At 31.6% G+C, this 18,066-nt stretch overlaps 2 protein-coding genes across 2 annotated transcripts; both read right to left on the bottom strand.

The window, feature by feature from the left end:
* Positions 1–6,257: 6,257 nt before the first annotated feature.
* LOC111614681 (patched domain-containing protein 3-like) lies at positions 6,258–10,073 on the bottom strand. The gene is made up of 3 exons (XM_023356048.1): positions 8,923–10,073; positions 8,551–8,865; positions 6,258–7,516 (listed from the first exon to the last, which is right to left on the bottom strand). Exons 1-3 carry the CDS (start codon positions 9,947–9,949, stop codon positions 6,258–6,260), a joined length of 2,601 nt encoding a protein of 866 aa, XP_023211816.1. The 5' UTR covers positions 9,950–10,073.
* A 1,393-nt stretch (positions 10,074–11,466) lies between these two features.
* Positions 11,467–11,910, bottom strand: LOC111614680. The gene has a single exon (XM_023356047.1). It carries the CDS (start codon positions 11,908–11,910, stop codon positions 11,467–11,469), a length of 444 nt encoding a protein of 147 aa, XP_023211815.1.
* Positions 11,911–18,066: the final 6,156 nt, after the last annotated feature.

The following is an 18,066-nucleotide window of genomic DNA, read 5'->3' as shown; positions in this document are numbered from 1 at the left end:
ATTTGCTAATCTTAACACCGTTGCTTGTACTATTGTCTGACATGAATTCATGTTTAAATGCATAATATTAAACGAAGAAAATGAAATATTTTACTCATTTCGTGAGTATGAACTTAAATGTTTAGTATTAAATTTACGAAATAAATTTTTAAAACTCGCCTTGAGTAAATATTCGATACGAATTTCAAGGCACGACATTTCATTTTTATACCACGAGATAATTAAAATTCGTAAAACAAAAGTAAGTCATTCCTCCTGCTTATTGTAAAAAGCTGGAGGAATGACATACTTTTCTTTTAACGAATTTATGCATTGACTTAACAAGTGCTCTAACTTTATATCTTTTAATTAATTAATTAACAGATGACAATTTATTTTATTTTCAATTCATAATTATTTATATGATTTTCGTAAGTTTCAAACAACGTATGTTAATGTTACTTCTCGTTGTTATGTTATATAACTACAGTACGTTTAGTTCTACTTATAATATATCGTGATGACGATATTGTATTGATTCTGAAGGTCAACAAATACCACTATAGATAAAACTTCATCGATTATGTAACGAATTTTAATTATCTCGTGGTATAAAAATGAAATGTCGTGCCTTGAAATTCGTATCGAATATTTACTCAAGGCGAGTTTTAAAATTAATTTCGTAAGTTAAATACTAAACATTTAAGTTCATACTCACGAAATGATAAAATGTTTCATTATGTTCGTTTAATATTATGCATTCAAACATGAATTCATGTCAGACAATAGTACAAGCAACGGTGTTAAGATTAGCAAATAAAGTTTCGACTGTATTATTCTCTAGCCTGACACCAAAATTATCTTAATACATTATTTTTTTCATATTACTTTTCTATAATATTAAAAGATCAAATTATGTTTTGATGGTAGCTTTTGAGTTTGTAATGCAAAGACAAATAGAAAATTGGCGAAACCATTTATTGTGATTATTATATTGAAAACAATCTGATTTTCAATTTTTAAAACGTTTTTAATTAGCTTCAATTTGAGTTTACTTTTTCCACAAAATGTTTACCCTACAAAGAAAGATAGAAACCATCATTGGCCCACCATTGGCCAAGCGGTCATTGTACCCTGAACACTGGGAGTTCGTTCGGAGGGGCTGACCACGTGGAGTTTTCCGGGTTTTCTCCACGTCTGTAGCGCCTAAATAGGGGCTTTCCCTTATAAACACCTTCCGGAAGGCATACCCCTAAAAAGATCGCCCATATGTTATGTTGCGTTGCCATAACTTAACAAACAACAGGAAACCAGCATAAGTGTCTACAATGTTTGAAATAGTATTTTGACCAATTTCGATTTTTCCAAGAATTGATGTTATTACACGTACACAAAATGATAGCAATAGTCTAAATTTATAACGAAAAATTTAATTTAGAATTTGTGTTGAGTAAATATTCGGTACATGTTCAAGTCAGTAAAATTTAATTTACATTTGTTTGCATGACAGATACAAACTTATCTAATATTTACTTAGTACAGCCCATCAGATACAATATTTATTTAAGAAAATTAAATTTCGAAAGAAATAAATAGAGTTTTAATCAGAAGGCCTACTTTGTTGACATTTACTTTTCTGGTTCTTGTCAACCATCATATGATTACAAAGACTTATCATCAATGAAACCTTCTTATACATCATAAACTTCGTTTTGGCAAATGAATATACAGTATTTAATTGCACTTGTAGCGAAAACCTCTTTTAAAAATCAAAATTAATTAGTTTAGGAATTCATTTTTTGTTAGGATCATTTTAACTTGATATCAGAGGAGAGGAATAAAATAGCACTCGTCACATTCTAATTGGCAAAAGAACGACTCGTTACATTACGCTTTCTCAATTTGTTTTCTAAGGTATCTATTTCAGAAATTACTTTTTCACTTTGGAGTAATTTCCTGCATTTCAAAAATTCTTCAATCTTCATTTCTATTTAACAATTCACTTCTTAAACTCAATTATTTAACGCCTAATGGCTTTGGGAATCTCCTAAGTAATTTTTATTATATATTAAATAATTATTTTCTATCAAATGCGAATCTGACAGCAAAAATTGAAAAAAATAAATACACCTAAAAAGTGTATTTACAGAAAAACTATATAAAAAATTAAAAATAATTTAATATGAATACTTTTATTTGAAAAATATAGCTGCACCTACTGTTATTTTTTTCATTTAACAAGGCATGAAATTTCACACGTACCGTACAATCTAAATTGTAAACAAACCAGTTAACCTTGAGAACAGCTGGAGTCAGCTTTCCCGGGTAGTTCTCATGTACGCTTCTGGGGAATGTTGGTATAAAGCTGGAGGAGAGCTAACTTACCGCATCTGTTCAAATGTAACACAATATTTTCGAATTTTATGCTATTAATTACGAGGGGACCGAGAAAAAAGTATGAGGAAAAATTTTCCTGAACAAAAAACATAAAAAAACCCTGCTGATGTCATAAAAAACATCCAATAGCAATTAAAATTTGACATAGAAATCGATGCATTTTCAATTTAATAAAGTGGTTTTGTTGTTGACATTTAGAATCGATTGTCACATCTATATTTTATCCACAATACAGTAATTTGCACTATGGAACCAATACAACCGTCAGTTGCAGTAACATCCATCGTTAGATACTCATAAGATCTATTTAATACGTATGAAATTAACATACTTGTGAACACCACGTTGTCATCAAAGAAAATGAATTAGAAACACACGTCAACTCAGTGCTTAAAATCTTCTACAAAGAGTTAAAACATAAACTGAAAGTATGTTTGAGGTGAGTACAGAAAATTTAAATTGAAACCTTTATACATGTTATCTTAAAATATCAAAAATCGTACTGCTTTATGATTAACAGATTTCTTGGTAGGTCTTGATCATTTATTTTATCCTTCTTCATTTATTTACCCCAATGTAATATACATAAACAATGGCTAAACAGAAAAGATTCTTTCAGTCCACATTGACCATGTGGTTAAAGCCCACAAGAGAAAAAAACAATAAAAATAAAATATTCCGATGAATGTTAATTCTTATAATACGAAGATAATACTAATGCTAAATATTTATATTTCAGACACAAGGTACGAGATTAACCACAGTTGTGAACATTCCTAGAAATTCAAAAAACGTCGAAGAGATATTGGAATCTTGGAAACCATTACTAAAGAGCATGAAACTCTTGGGATTGAATTACAATAAGAACACTTTTACACTTTACTCTATTATCATTTTGATTGTAATGAAGATCTTCACTTTGTATAACTTTTACCTTTTCATTCAGCATATTAATACAATTTTGAACTTTTTCATACTTGGAAGGCAATTTAGTTTTGTGGTTTGTGACTTGATGGCTGTCGCATCTATTTATTATTTTCATATGAATAAGAAAGAACATATTCGTAATATTAAAATGCTTCCATTTACTTCAAACTTTAAATTTTTTTCTAGACGGGAATACAGAATTTTTTTTATTAAAATAGTAATTGTATGGATTTATGCTATATCAACTTTAATATACTATCTAACTTTTAATATATTTAACGACGGTGAGGCAAATCCACTGAATATAAAAATGTTATTTGGTTTTAATATACCAAAATCTTTGTCTCTTGTAATTTTCTTTATATATGAAATAGTTAGTTTGTTTTGTTTTTATTTGCCATTGAACTTTTTACTTGTTTACTTTTCTTCGACATATAAATTAATAGAAAGCTGTGTTAATGAATTGTCGCATAGGACATTTAGGTGTGAGGAATTCTCAAAAGAAATACATTCGATTCCAAATATTTACATGAAAATAAAAGAAATAGTTGAAGATATTGAAAGAAGATATTCTTCCATTATGTTTCTTTGGACATCTTTTTATGGTATTTTCTCAACTATAATCCTCTGCAATTTTGCACTTTCATTCAATACCGATAGAGTTCAATCAAATTCCTTATTTATATTGTTTAGTTTTTCCTTTCTTTTATTCGTTGATCTTTGCATTGGTGCTTCGAAAGTAACAGAGTCAGCTGTGAAATTTTCCTCCATAATCTATAAAATGTCACTGTCTTGCAACGACAGACATATTGAAGAATATGCTTGCAGATTTTCATCTAAATGCTTAGATGAATTGCCTTCGTTTTCTGCTTGTAATGCCTTTAAAATAAACCGAACTCTAATCTTAACCATTGTTAGTGCAGCTGTTACTTACACAGCTATTGTCAGTCAATACAGTTAATTTTTCAGAATTTTTGCTAAAACTAATAAGAAAATAATGAGGTTAGTCTTGTCGTGTTTCACAATATCAAACGTATAAACTTCGCACTTTAAAACACAACAATATGAATTTAATTTTATGAGAAATATAAATGTAATTACACTAGTTGTTCTATAATAACATTTGTTTTTGATTTTGTAATTGTCACTGAAATATAAATTTAACTGCTAACAATTTGCTTTCACTGTATTCACGTATAAAAATTATAAACATAAAAACTAGTATTATATTATTAGCAACTGTTATATTATTCAAAATATATTAAAATTATACACAATATATTGTAGTTAATCGGTTATAATCAAAAAAGTTATATATAATGTTACAATTGTGAAAATAATACACTAATATCTGTAACAATTTGTATGGAAATTAAATTACTTTTTGTGAATATATTTGTAGTAATATTGTTATTTTTACATGGCTACTCTAAATTGTTTCATTTATATTTTAATTACACTCTGTTTGTGTTTAAGTACATGAAGATTTAGATAAATTACGAGCTTGTAACGTTTTCTGCTTGTAACGCCTTTAAAATAAACCGAATTCTACATATTTAGATAAAAATCGGTTTACACCGGTGACTATTTACTATGCCTGACTAGAGTCAAGGTATAGCAACCAAACCAAAAATTACAGAAGTGTATCAGTGTACGTTTCTGTATTCAAAAATTTCTTCACAATATGACATGTATTCAATATAGTTTCCTTCTGTAGTGTGATATATGTATTTCTATTCAATTGTAGTGTGTTCAAGCTTTTGTGTGTGGAAACCTGTATAAAAGAGAACAATAGGTACAATAAGCACCCTATTCATCTACCACAGATGACTTATTTCCTGGGCAACTTCTGTGTACTTGCTAATTTTTTCAGTAAATGCCTTTTGTACATTGTGAGTGTTTGGAATGGCTATGTCTATAATGTATGTGATTTTATTCTGTTTGTCAATGAGTGTGATGTCTGATCAGTTGTGGCAAATTGTTTTATCTATGATTATTACTCTGTCGTAGCACATTTTGTGCGTGTTGTTTTCCAATACTGTTTGTGGAATGTGTTTGTTGTATGGCTCGTGGATGTCCAATAATATAAATATTGTAGTAAACCTATACATATCGATCGATTAATTTTGCCCTTTTTTGACTTTTTTGGATTTAGGGGTAACATAACATAGTGATTAGCAAAATATTCTAAGGAACGAATTTGACACGATTGCAATTATTTTCCTCGGTATATATGAGCCAGGAAAGTAAAGTATAGGAAATCTTTATAACGAAATCTCATAACAGATGGCTCCACAAACAAATTTATTTATTATGGTTAATAATGTATAAGATATTTTTTGAATAGAATTTTATGAAAACTGAAAAAGTTCCTCAACAAGTTGCTAAATTTATTTCTTTTCCGGTTGTTATACATACACAACAAAGGATAGTATTGAAAACATATCAAATTTGACCCTCGACATTTTTTGGAAATCTTCAATGTTTTCAGACCTATACATAAAAGAAAGTCAAAATATCTACGTACTGTATGCTTGTTTCTGTTTATTTCGTTTAATATCTGAACATGGGGTAAAGAAAAAGAAACGTGATTTGGCATGGTAGCGTGTGTATGAGGGAAAATGATACTAGTAAATTTCGAAGGGGAACGATAACGTATTGTCACGTATGATAGCTCAGAAGAAATCCGACTTCATGCAGATTTTACTCGTTATTTGTATTTACAGATTTATTTTATAAATCTAATGTACACAGCATTTATAACACTACATTGTATCATGAAAGCTGTATTTGAAGGTACAAGGAAAAACATTTTGTGATGTAAAATTAATTTTAATGTCCTTTATATATTTAGAATAAGGAGAACAAAAAACATATTTTAAGTATTTTTAATCCTTTTACATTCTACAATATATACTACACACATACAAACGACAGCTTCAATGACGTAAAAATTATAAATTTAAGCTTTCAGTCTCCATCATATCATTGTGTTTAGAAACAGTAGAAAATTCCTTTCTTTTTTCAAGATAAGAGCTAATAACAACCAACAAAACAGGAATCACAAACATTGAGTGAAATGCAGTTTCCACAGATATAATAGTCACTATTTTAACAAATGCAACGTATCCATACATATTGTTATAAAGTAGTACGAGTATCCCTATAACTGTTGATAACGATCCCTGAAAAATGGGAAAACCTACATGATACAAAGACCTTTTCAATTTTTCTTTACCATTTTTATCGCAAGTCAGAAATGAATAACACATGTGTGTTGGATAGTTAACACAGAACCCGATGCAAAGAATCAAGATGATCACAGAAACAATGTCAAGATTTATTTTCCAAAATGCCATGTATCCTACTGTTTCAGCAATGGCTGATACAATCGACAACGCCACAATAATCGCGCAAACAAAATCAGGAATAAATAAGAAAAATACAATAAGTATTACTAAGGCAGTTTGCCAGAACAGTTGAAAAGTAAGACTTCTAATGACAATTCCTTGTTCTATAATTGGAGAAATTACAGTATGTGCGACGAGTCGAAATTCTGATTCGTCTGCCATATTCCATATATTTTTTATTAATTTGTATTCAATTTCATTGCTAGTGACATCTTTTGCCACCATAAAGAATCTGCTACATATTATCTCGGTGAAGTTTTTATTAAATGCAACATCATTAGACAATTCTCTAGCATTACCAATTTTGAAAAAAACATAGCGTAAACCATCAATGAAATCTTGTTTGCGCGACACGTCATATCCCATCAAGGAATACCTTGACACGGGGTGATTTTGAAAAACTTTATAATATCTTAACCAGGATAACGCCAGGTCACCCCCAGCAATATTGGGATGAGATTGAAATTTTGACAATACCTTTTCAATGGATTTCTGAACTCGCCAGTCTGAATAATCTAACGTTTCGTTAATTACAATGTGTATGGGAAAACTGTATTCCGTAAAATATTGATAATGCAAGCGATAACTTTCGTATATTAAAGACCCTTTTGGGTAAATGTGGAGAAAATTTAAGCCTTCCCTTAAAGAAAATATACCCAAAATTCCTATTGACAGGTTAATGAAATATAAAAGTATAATAAGAATTTTTGTCGAAGAACGAGAAATAAATGCAGAAATTTTATTTGAAAAGACTTTCATAAAATAGAAGTCGTGTTCTTTGCTGTTAGGTTCTTTATACAAATCTGTAAACGAGAAAAAAAGACACTGATTAATCATTCAGGCATATGAAATTCAAATACAGTAGAGCGTCGTTTATCCGAAAGCTGGTTATCCGAAACGTCCGTTATCCGAAAGCATTTCAGTCAGCAAATTTAATTTTCGCTAGTGCTGTGGCGCTGCAATCTTCGGCTATTTTTCGGGATACTCAAATATTTTACGTTTTTGATACTAAATTAACATCTGCAGTATATTTTTTTATTGTTTTTATATTTTTCAATAAATTTATTTTGTTTGTACAAAATAAAAAAATAATTTTTAACGATACAATAGTCTTCGTTAGGCTTAACATCGACGAAAATTCAACGCGAAGCGACACGTAACGGAGAGTAATTTCAACATGGGATAAATTAATGTATTTTTTCGTACATGATTCGTTATCCGAAAAATAAGTTATCCGAACCACTCCAGTCCACAATTGTTTCGGATAAACGACGCTCTACTGTATAATGGCAAACAGCAAATTAAATGATAAATAACTTTAATTACAAGTTGATTACATAGCATATATAGACTATATACGAACGTTGCATAACATATGTTATATGTGTGCATATGTACCATCTGCATATTATATATGAATTCTATATAGAGAGAGTATGACATACAGTTTGCAAAATCCCATCAGTTGCCCAATGGTTCTCAGATCTATGAAATACACTAGTGGTCGCAAATGTACTCTTCATCGACAGCTTGCCTTGTGGTTTCAGATTTTCTCACACCGAAAAAAAGGCCAACTTTCATTAAAACAGCTATCAGGAGACATCATCCTTCGACAACTGCCGATGTAGCATGTTGTCGTATCTTGTTTAACTCGACTATAATTTAAAGGACATTTACAACACCAGACACAATATTTATGTAAGAGTTTTACGCTCTATTCAAACATTTTTGTTTGTATTTTTAATACAAGACTAATTTACAATTATACACTAATTATGTAATATATTATTAATGATAATTTTCAATAAAGTTAATACAGAAACGCTCAACAACTTACCTGATGTTCTGAAAGTAAATGGATGAAGGCCCTTTTCTTCTCTGTATCCACTTAATGCCAGACATCCTCCAAAGAAAGTTATTTGGTAAAGGTAAGTAAAGCCCACACATGTTGCAGCATACGAACAGAATAATCTTACAATAGGAAAAGGTGCAGTCATAGCAATACAATAGGAGGCTACATTGGTCAGCGAAGTGATAGTGATAGATACTGCAGCGTTGGAATAAGTATCCTTCATACGTTTGGCAACAACTTTTTTCGAATCAGTGATCCTCCAGCAAGCTATCATCACAAAGGCGTCATCGATTTCTGTAGCTAAATATACAATATATTAGCTCAAGTTAAAGTTAATTTGTTAGTATTATTACTTACCCAAAATGATAAAAGGTATGGCAACGTTGGTACTCGGATTGTCAACTCCTGCTGCACTCAACAGACCAAAAGACGAAACTGTTGCTAAACCAGCAGAAACGACAGCAGCTATTCCCATCCACGGTTTGCTCTTAACCCAGTCGTTTGTCATGTACATCAGGACACATAAGATAGTAATTACTGTTACTGAAACTCCTATTAGAGGAGTTATGTTACCAGCAAGAACTGGAATTTCTAATTCAACGGACGTAACTGGACATGGAAATATTTTTATATAATTAAATTTAAATTTATTTATTCGCGAATAAAACGTTTTTCGCCATTGTGCTATCAATTCTTTTTTAGTGATATCGCTCTCGTCCGTTGGGTATAACAAACGGACGGCAGCCATTTCCTGTATATTTCCATCATTGTCGGTTTTTACTCCACCAGTATTCAGAGACATTACTTTGTAAGTGGCTGACAATTTGTCAATCTGAACGGGATATTTGAACTTTATTTTTCTAGAAATAACTTCATTGATGTGATTCACCATTGATAATATGGGATTCTCAAAACATTTATTGTTAACGATCCCGCAAATTTCTTGATACTGTATAAGCTTTCCATTAACTATAATAGATATATTTTTTGCCAGCTTGTCGAATTGTTCGATTTCCATTAAAATTTCTTTCTTTAACATATTATTTTCTTCTGTGCTAGTAATATAAACAACTGCAGTCATTTCAGGCCTTTCAGTCATTCTCAGAATATCAAAAAACTGTGAGGTGTTCATCGGGAACGTTTTATCTATAAAGCTTTTGTCTGAAAAGACCCTTCCTTTGTCAGAAGAAAACAGGTAGTTGATATCGTCCCTAAAGTTAATATTAATAAACCCAACAGAAAGCAACAATGACACGACCACAGGCAGGATGATGAAGGATAAGGGATGAAGAGCAATAAATTCTCCTAATTTTCCAAAGAGTCGTGCTAACGTATTTCTGAGAATCATAATCTTTCTGTCCATATTTCCGGTTTTGTTTTCCATATCTGAAAGTAAATGTAATATCTTATAGAAAGTTTAATCTGAAAGCGAATAATGTTAATTTATGAAATATAAAGTTATACTGGTGTATTTTATTTTAATCTGGAAAGTTATTGGTGCCATTTCAAGTTTGTCAGTAAACCCCATAAAGTTGAAGTGCAATAACATGGCATGTTATTTTATGCTTACTGATGAAATTCATTGCCGTATATTAACAGCCATAATCGTTAGCCATAAAAACCAAAATTATTGTAACATAATCACAATGTCGCACTGAAATGGTTCCTCACAACTCTCTCAACTTTAGTAGTTTCTTGCCCCTGTACATTGTACTCTTTCTGTTGACAATGGAGTCATGTTCATCAAATTGCTGTCGCTGTTTAGGAGAAAATTTTGTATTGAAATAACCTGAATTCCAGTTTGAATCGGAAGTTTTCGTATCTCGGGGTACCCATATGTATCTATATTTCGTCTCGACTTTAATCTATGAAATTCCGTTCTCGTGATTAAGTCTCCCTATCTGCCGCAGCCCCTGGGCCCATCTCCGAGTGACGATAGATAAACATCCACGACGTCCAAACAGTCGATTGTATCTAGACAATATTTGTTCCTAGGTGTAAGTTTAATTTCATGTTTAAAATAAACGGGTTTTTGTGAGATTCTTGTCATCCGTGTCTCCTCCACAACACCCACACGCGTTCGACCCTAGATCATTCTGACGCGGGATTAACGATTCCCCCCCCGGAAGTCGGCGAACTTACACTAAATAAATTATGCAACCAATTTCGCACTAAAGGAAAGCCTTAGGCGCCATCTCTTAATAACTTTAATTGAATAATTACAATTATTAATTAACTAATTTAAATAATTTAGAACTACTGGAAAAAAAAAGTAGAGACTGAGCGGAACCGAACCCACAACTCCTAGCTCACCCTGCAGATGCGTTGCCATTTACATTATCTGTATCGTCAGTCTGATCTCTTCCAGTATATACCGCTTAAGCTTACGTTATAACTATTGACGGTTATAATTATAACGTAAGCTTATATATACCGGAAGAGGAGATCAGATAGCATAACTGGCAACGCATCTGCACGGTAAGATAGGAGTTGTGGGTTCGAGTTCCGCTTACTAACGATTTGTTCTGCCAGTAGTTTTAAATTATTTCAGTTAGTTAATTAAAAATTATAATTATTAAAGTTATTAAGAGAGGGCGCCTAACACTATCCTCTAGAGCCAGATTGGTTGCATAATTTATTTAGTAATATAGCCGTGTCTAGCCTGATAGAATTCGGCATTGGTTGAAGATTTGGCTTGATAAGTTTTATTACATTCAAATACAAGTTCGTATTTTTCTTTCAGCGTAAGCGTTGTTAGGTTTCGGTACTCGTTTTCATCAGAAATGTGACACACTTGCCGCAGGAATGAAAGGTGAGAAAATGCAAAATCGGATTCTGCTGTGACGTTAAGCTGTATGACGTGAACTCCTTTTTTTTGGAGGGAGTCGACTTATCAGACGTCTAAACGTTAAAAGGTATGACAACGTTGGTACTCGGATTGTCAACTCCTGCTGCACTCAACAGACCAAAAGACGAAACTGTTGCTAAACCAACAGAAACGACAGCAGCTATTCCCATCCACGGTTTGCTCTTAACCCAGTCGTTAGTCATGTACATCAGAACACATAAGATAGTAATTACTGTTACTGAAACTCCTATCAGAAGAGTTATGTTACCAGCAAGAATTGGAATTTCTAATTCAACGGACGTCACTGGACATGGAGATATTTTTATGTAGTTAAATTTAAATTCTTTTATTCGCGAATAAAACGTTTTTCGCCATTGTGCTATCAATTCTTTTTTAGTGATATCGCTCTCGTCCGTTGGGTATAACAAACAGACGGCAGCCATTTCCTGTATATTTCCATTATTGTCAGTTTTTACTCCACCAGCATTCAGAGACATTAGTTTGTAAGTGACTGACAATTTGTCAATCTGAACGGGATATTTGAATTTTATTTTTCTAGAAATGACTTNGTTTTGAAAATATCTATTTTTCGTTCATTTAGGAATTGTTCGTAAGATAGAATATCGCAAAGAGAACAATGCTTTTTAAACTATTTGTGGTAATAACAATATTTTAATATTATCTGATCTTGGACACTCAAGAAGATTGATGTCAAATGTAAACTTTTAAATAAAATTACTTACTTTCTGAAGACATGTTTGTCAGATGACGTATAAGAGGTTATGGTAAAAAGAAGTACTAGGCGATATATCAACCAGTCTTTTATACGGAGTATTTATACCATCGCTTGACACAAAAATAACAGGATATTCGAAAATGAATCGAAAACACACGGATAGATAATTATATCAAACAGATATATAAAAATGACCAACTGTGAAAAACAAAGGCTATATTAATATATTAACACAAAAAATGAAATTGTTTTATTTTAAAGATTATTATAGGAAATTAACTGTTTTCGATTCATTTTTAAATATCCTGTTATTTTTTTGTGTCAAGCGATGGTATAAATACTGCGTATAAAAGACTGGTTGATACATCGCAAAATGAACATAATAAACGTAACATAGAGGTCATGAATCTGTTTAAAAATGTATTATTAATTAATTTATACCGTGACAGAGAGTTTACAAAAATATAAATATACATTACTACCTCTATAAATAATTCATTCTTGCGTTACGTTTGTTTATATATTAGGCTGAAGTAATAAGGAGACCAGGCACAAATTTAAAGTATTGATGAACCGACTCTATATTGCTAATCCTCCCAGAGTTTGTCGCTTATAATATTGACTTATTATCAATAATATTATTATTTTAATCAATTTTTATACATTTAAACTTATATTACATGGCATTTATTTAGATATAATTAAGAAAGAATTTAAGATATTAAACTCCCAGAAAACGGACCTCTGTTTGCAATTCGTAGAATTTTTGTTTCTCATATGATAGATATAGCCTAAATGGTACAAATAATTGATGAAATTTTATGTCTAACTGTTAAATTTTTAAAAATAATAGATGCATTATAAAATAAACTTTGCTGAACTCTTTAAAATGCTTTGCCACAAACCCAAGCTGTACAGCGCGTTAAACGAGAGACTTTCATCGTGAAGCGGAAACTCTTATACATCATCTGAGAAACACGTCTTCACTGGCAGTGATGGACGGTCAGAGAGATACATTGCATATACTGTACTGTATATAGCACTACGGTATTTACCTAATTGCCGTTTTGTGGATTTTTTCAACTTCATTTTAGTCGTCATATCGGATAACTCGACACAATACCACTTCCCCTTGGGATGTGGACTTGTGTGGATTCGACTGTAATTATTATATAAACAAACAACAACGCTAAACCCGATATACTATAAAGCAAGACATCAACCAATGCCGAATTCTGTCGTGCTAGACAGGACTATATTACTAAATAAATTATGCAATCAATCTGGCTCTTGGGGAAGGCGTTAGTCGCCCTCTCTTACCGTGCAGATGCGTTATCTGACATCCTCTTTCAGTATATATAAGCTTACGTTATAACCATTGACGGTTATTACAACTCCTGTTGGTGACTCATCCAGCGCCCACGTCCCAACCAATTTATGTTCAGTGACACCACTATATCTCATTCTCTCGACCAGTAACCATTAAAAGTTAGTATCATTAACGCTTCTCATATACAAGCTACCGGATCAAATTTCGTCTGTTAATCTTTACTCTATCATGACATATTAATCGAAAATCCCACACCTAACACCTACTTACACTAAACTTTTTGCCTATTTTTTAGTTTTTGGATTCAGGAAATTTCAAAACGTGTGGATTTGCAATATACTCGAAAGGACAAATTTGACACGATTTCAATAGCTTTCCTTATTATGTATTCTTAACAGCCAGGAAAGTAACAAGTTATATCGAATTGCCTTACAATAGAAAACATGGTTTGAATACAGACATAGTTTCTTCGTTAAGTGCTAAACTATTTCGATGGGTCGTTTTCTCGGAACTGCTTAGTCTGTTGGACTATTCGGACAGCAACTACTAACCTCTAACTCTGGAACGTTCGATATCAGAATCGTTGAAAGTAGAAGGTACCTGTACCATTGAATAGTTGTCCCTTATTCGAATTTTGAAAAAAAATTAATGCAGGGTGTTTCAAAAAAAATCATTCGATTTAAAAAATCAAAACTATTCAGCTTATAATTCGGTTTGATTGAACGAAGTACTGTTTGAAAAAGGAAATTCTCGAGTTATACGCGGTTGCTGATTGGCAGAACTCGCGTGCTTCGTTTACCTGTCACTTCCGTATTTTCAAGATGGCGACTGGACAACAGAAATCATTTCGTGTTCAACGCTTTGCGAAGTATTGGTCCGTAACAACTATTTAGCATGATTTTCGACGATTATATAGTGTTAAACCACCTACTGACCAGAGCATTAGACGATAATATGAACAATTCCGAGACACGTATTGTCTGTATAAACTGAAATCTATTGGTCATCCCTCTGTCAGATTAACGACTTCTTTGAGACGTGATTATGTACTGTTTGCACCGTAACAATTCTGTTCTTTAGAGTCTACAGCGGATCAGGGGTGGTAAAAATAAACGATTTATAACTTTATGTAGAAAAGATGAATCATTTCCAAATTTTTTGCTTACCATTGCGTTATACATCAACAAGTTTTGTGTACTAAAGTTCTTTCATTTAACCACGTTTTAGACTTCATAACAAAAATTATAAATTCTATAAAAGCTGCTCCATTACAGCACAGATTTTTTAAAAAAGCTGTTGGAAAATGATGATGCTGAGTTCTCAGATTTAATAACTTACACAGAAGTAAGTGGCTTAGCAAAGGCAAAGTATTAGACAGGTTTCTTAATTTTATTACTGAAATAAAAGAATTTCTTGAGCAAAAAAGGGGAAATTTATAACAAACTTCAAGATCCTAATTGGCTAGATGACTTAGTTTTTTTAGCAGACATTTTTCAGAAATTAAATTAGTTAAATCTTGAACTACAAGGTAAAAATAAAGATTTAGTAGATATGGTAAAAATACGTTTAGATCACGTCTTACGCATGAAAATTTGAATGACAGTTTAAGAGTACAGTATCAAATTACTCTCTTGATTTTGAACTGAAATATCTGAACTGAAATAACATGACTTCTGTTATAAACCGGAATTTTTTCTACAATTAATCGGGGCTTACTGTCCCTGCTCTTTCCACATCTGGTATCTGTTTTTAACTATCTAACACCTTTCTCAAGATTGAGGAAGGATAGATACTTAGAGACAACAGTGGTAATTAATCGGTCTTTAATTTTTTTTGAATCTCAGCCCAATAAATATTTTATGAGTTGAAAAAATATATCTAATCAGGTAGAAAGAAATGACATATACATTCATAACAAACTACTAAACGAAATAATAAGATATCAATAATCAAATAGTTTTATTGTTAAAATTTTTCGAAGTCATTCTTTTCTTGCAATGTTTGCAATTTCTATTTTTATACTTGGATTGTTATTTCAAGAAACTTTGACGAAATCTCTACCTGCTGCGAGAAGAACACGACATTTAGGACTGTGGACATATCGAAATAACAAACACTATAGATTTTCTAGAATCCGAAAAGAACAGGATTTACTCAAAGGTGTAATTTCTTCTAACAGACAACTGATCGAAAAAAATGAAAATATACTCTATAGAAGACTGAAACGTAATCAACGATTCGTAAATAATCAAAACTATCGAAACGTGCTATCATATATTTTCAAGGAGGAACCCGTATCTCATACGGGATTAGACTATAATCCCAACTACTCTGGATTAGTTATCAAACGTAACCATTTGACAAATAGAAAGAAAAATGTAATAACAAATAGAGTAACATCTGCAAATGGCATCTCTCGAAAATTGGTGCGTAATTCATATAAACGATCATTGCTACCATCAACTACAAGTATGAGTTGGCTCGAATCTAAAATAATAGAATTAAGGAACATGAAAATGAAGGAATTAGATCATCTCATTGTGAAGGAACCATCAGTTACAAAAATACCACAAAACTCGTTCATCAGCGATCGGATGAAACGGCGATATTTAATATTAATAATGTCGCTGTCGATTCTATTCTTTATAACAATGATAATATTTTGTGGAATGTTGATTCAACGGCAATGGCTAAATGCGTCTAACAATATGAAACGTCGAACTCTCAGAAATAAAGAAGAGAACAAGATCCAGAAATGGAAATCGGATGTGATTCTCTCCCCAAAACTCGACGAAGAACCATTGTTAAAACAAGAGGAAATTGACGAAAAAAATCAATCTGTTCGATCTTTACGAATTGATACTCGATCATCATTTCAGAAAGTCATTAGACTCATAGAAGATTTAGACAAGGATGAAATTGAATTACTCAACTCGACTTTAACATACTTACTAACATACCGGCATTCATACTAATCTGTAATGTTTAATGAAGATTTTTCTTGTTGTTAGAATTTGTATTTTTTATGAATCTCATCTCTATGCTTAAAATAATACTTTTCTCGTGTTATAATAATCATAAGGCTGACTGGGAGCAAGCGGTCAACTAAGCGAGCCAACAAATGAAAGGCTTAATAAAGCGAACCTTACTGTATGGAATTACAATACTTTCTGTTTATCGGAATTTACATTTTATTAAAATTCTCTCTTTCAATAAAAAATAATTGAGTGCTGCGAAATGTTCGCTAGGTTTGTGCTTATCGTTTGTTTGACATTTTAATTCTAATTAGTTTTGACAAAAATTGAAATATTATAACACAATATTGAACTTATTCAAATCATATTAGTCTATGTTAATGTAATGTTCGAAGTCTGAATTAGATGTGGGAAAATTCAGTTCTGCCACTGGAACTGTATCTGTTGGAACTAATTTAATTTTATTAGTTTGGAATGATATTAAATTTTGATTTTTAAAGGCCGACAGGGCCCGTGGCATATGTCAATAAAGATTTCACTTACTGTTAGCCTTAATAGTTGTGTTTTTTAATATATAATACGCATTTCTATCTTTAAAATTAAGCCTTTTCTTATATTATAATAATATAATATAAACAGATTTTAAGAAAATATATCCTAAAAGATGGCGCCACACGAAATTATAAACATTTTCGCCGGAAAAGTTAGGCAACTCGCTGCTAGATTCATTTCCTAAAGTACCATTTTTTAAATGTGAAAAATTTACATTGGTATTTACTAGATGAATATACTTTACGCGATTTCCAATGCAAAATGGCGACTTACGTGATTTCTATGAAATAGAACTTGCCAATTCTATTAAATATTCTACTATAACATTCTAACTGTTGGCTATATATATAAAAGTGATAAATAAATTAATTGATTTACTGATACATTACGATGTACAAAATAACACATTCTCTCACAGTAGTAGTCCAATACTCAACACTATAGCACTTTTAGCGCTGCAAGCAACAAATGTTTTAATTTGTCAAGACTTTCACGGTTCGGAAAATACTGCTCTGTGTAATTTTTTTCCTTAAGGTGAAATAATATGAATTTAATTAACGACTGAACTTAACCGTGTGTGATACTTCTCACATTTAATGTGATGTATGTGACAATGCAGTATTGAAAAACTAATTTCTTTCAATCTTACTGTGGTACTGTATTTCAATATTGAAAGAGTACTGTTTTCTAATTGGACCCAACAAAATATACACAAAACACACACATGCACATCGCAAGTATCAGTTTTCTTACTCAAGTTCAAGGAATTTCAAGGCAAAGAGATTCCAAAACTCCAAGTGTCAAATGTCACATAATTACAGAGTGAAGCTCACTATTTCCACCAACGTTGTCCACCATCAACCAACGTTGTAAAGGAATTTCGTCTATTTTTCCAATTTTAGGAACCCTCGTTTTTAAATTTATAGTAATACCGGTTAAAGATAATTCAAAAAAAGATATTAGAATAAACATATTAATTAATTGTTATAAATTTCACAACACGTGAAGGAAAAGACGAAAAGAATGTCCGCCGTTTTCCCCATTTTCAAGGGTGTTAGAT

This window comes from Centruroides sculpturatus, unplaced genomic scaffold, assembly GCF_000671375.1.
Source record: "Centruroides sculpturatus isolate CEXI.00-Female unplaced genomic scaffold, Cexi_2.0 scaffold1776, whole genome shotgun sequence".
In the NCBI taxonomy this organism is placed as follows: Eukaryota; Metazoa; Arthropoda; class Arachnida; order Scorpiones; family Buthidae; genus Centruroides; species Centruroides sculpturatus.
Note: the sequence above shows the minus strand (reverse complement) of the source record. Positions and strands in the feature narration are given on the sequence as shown.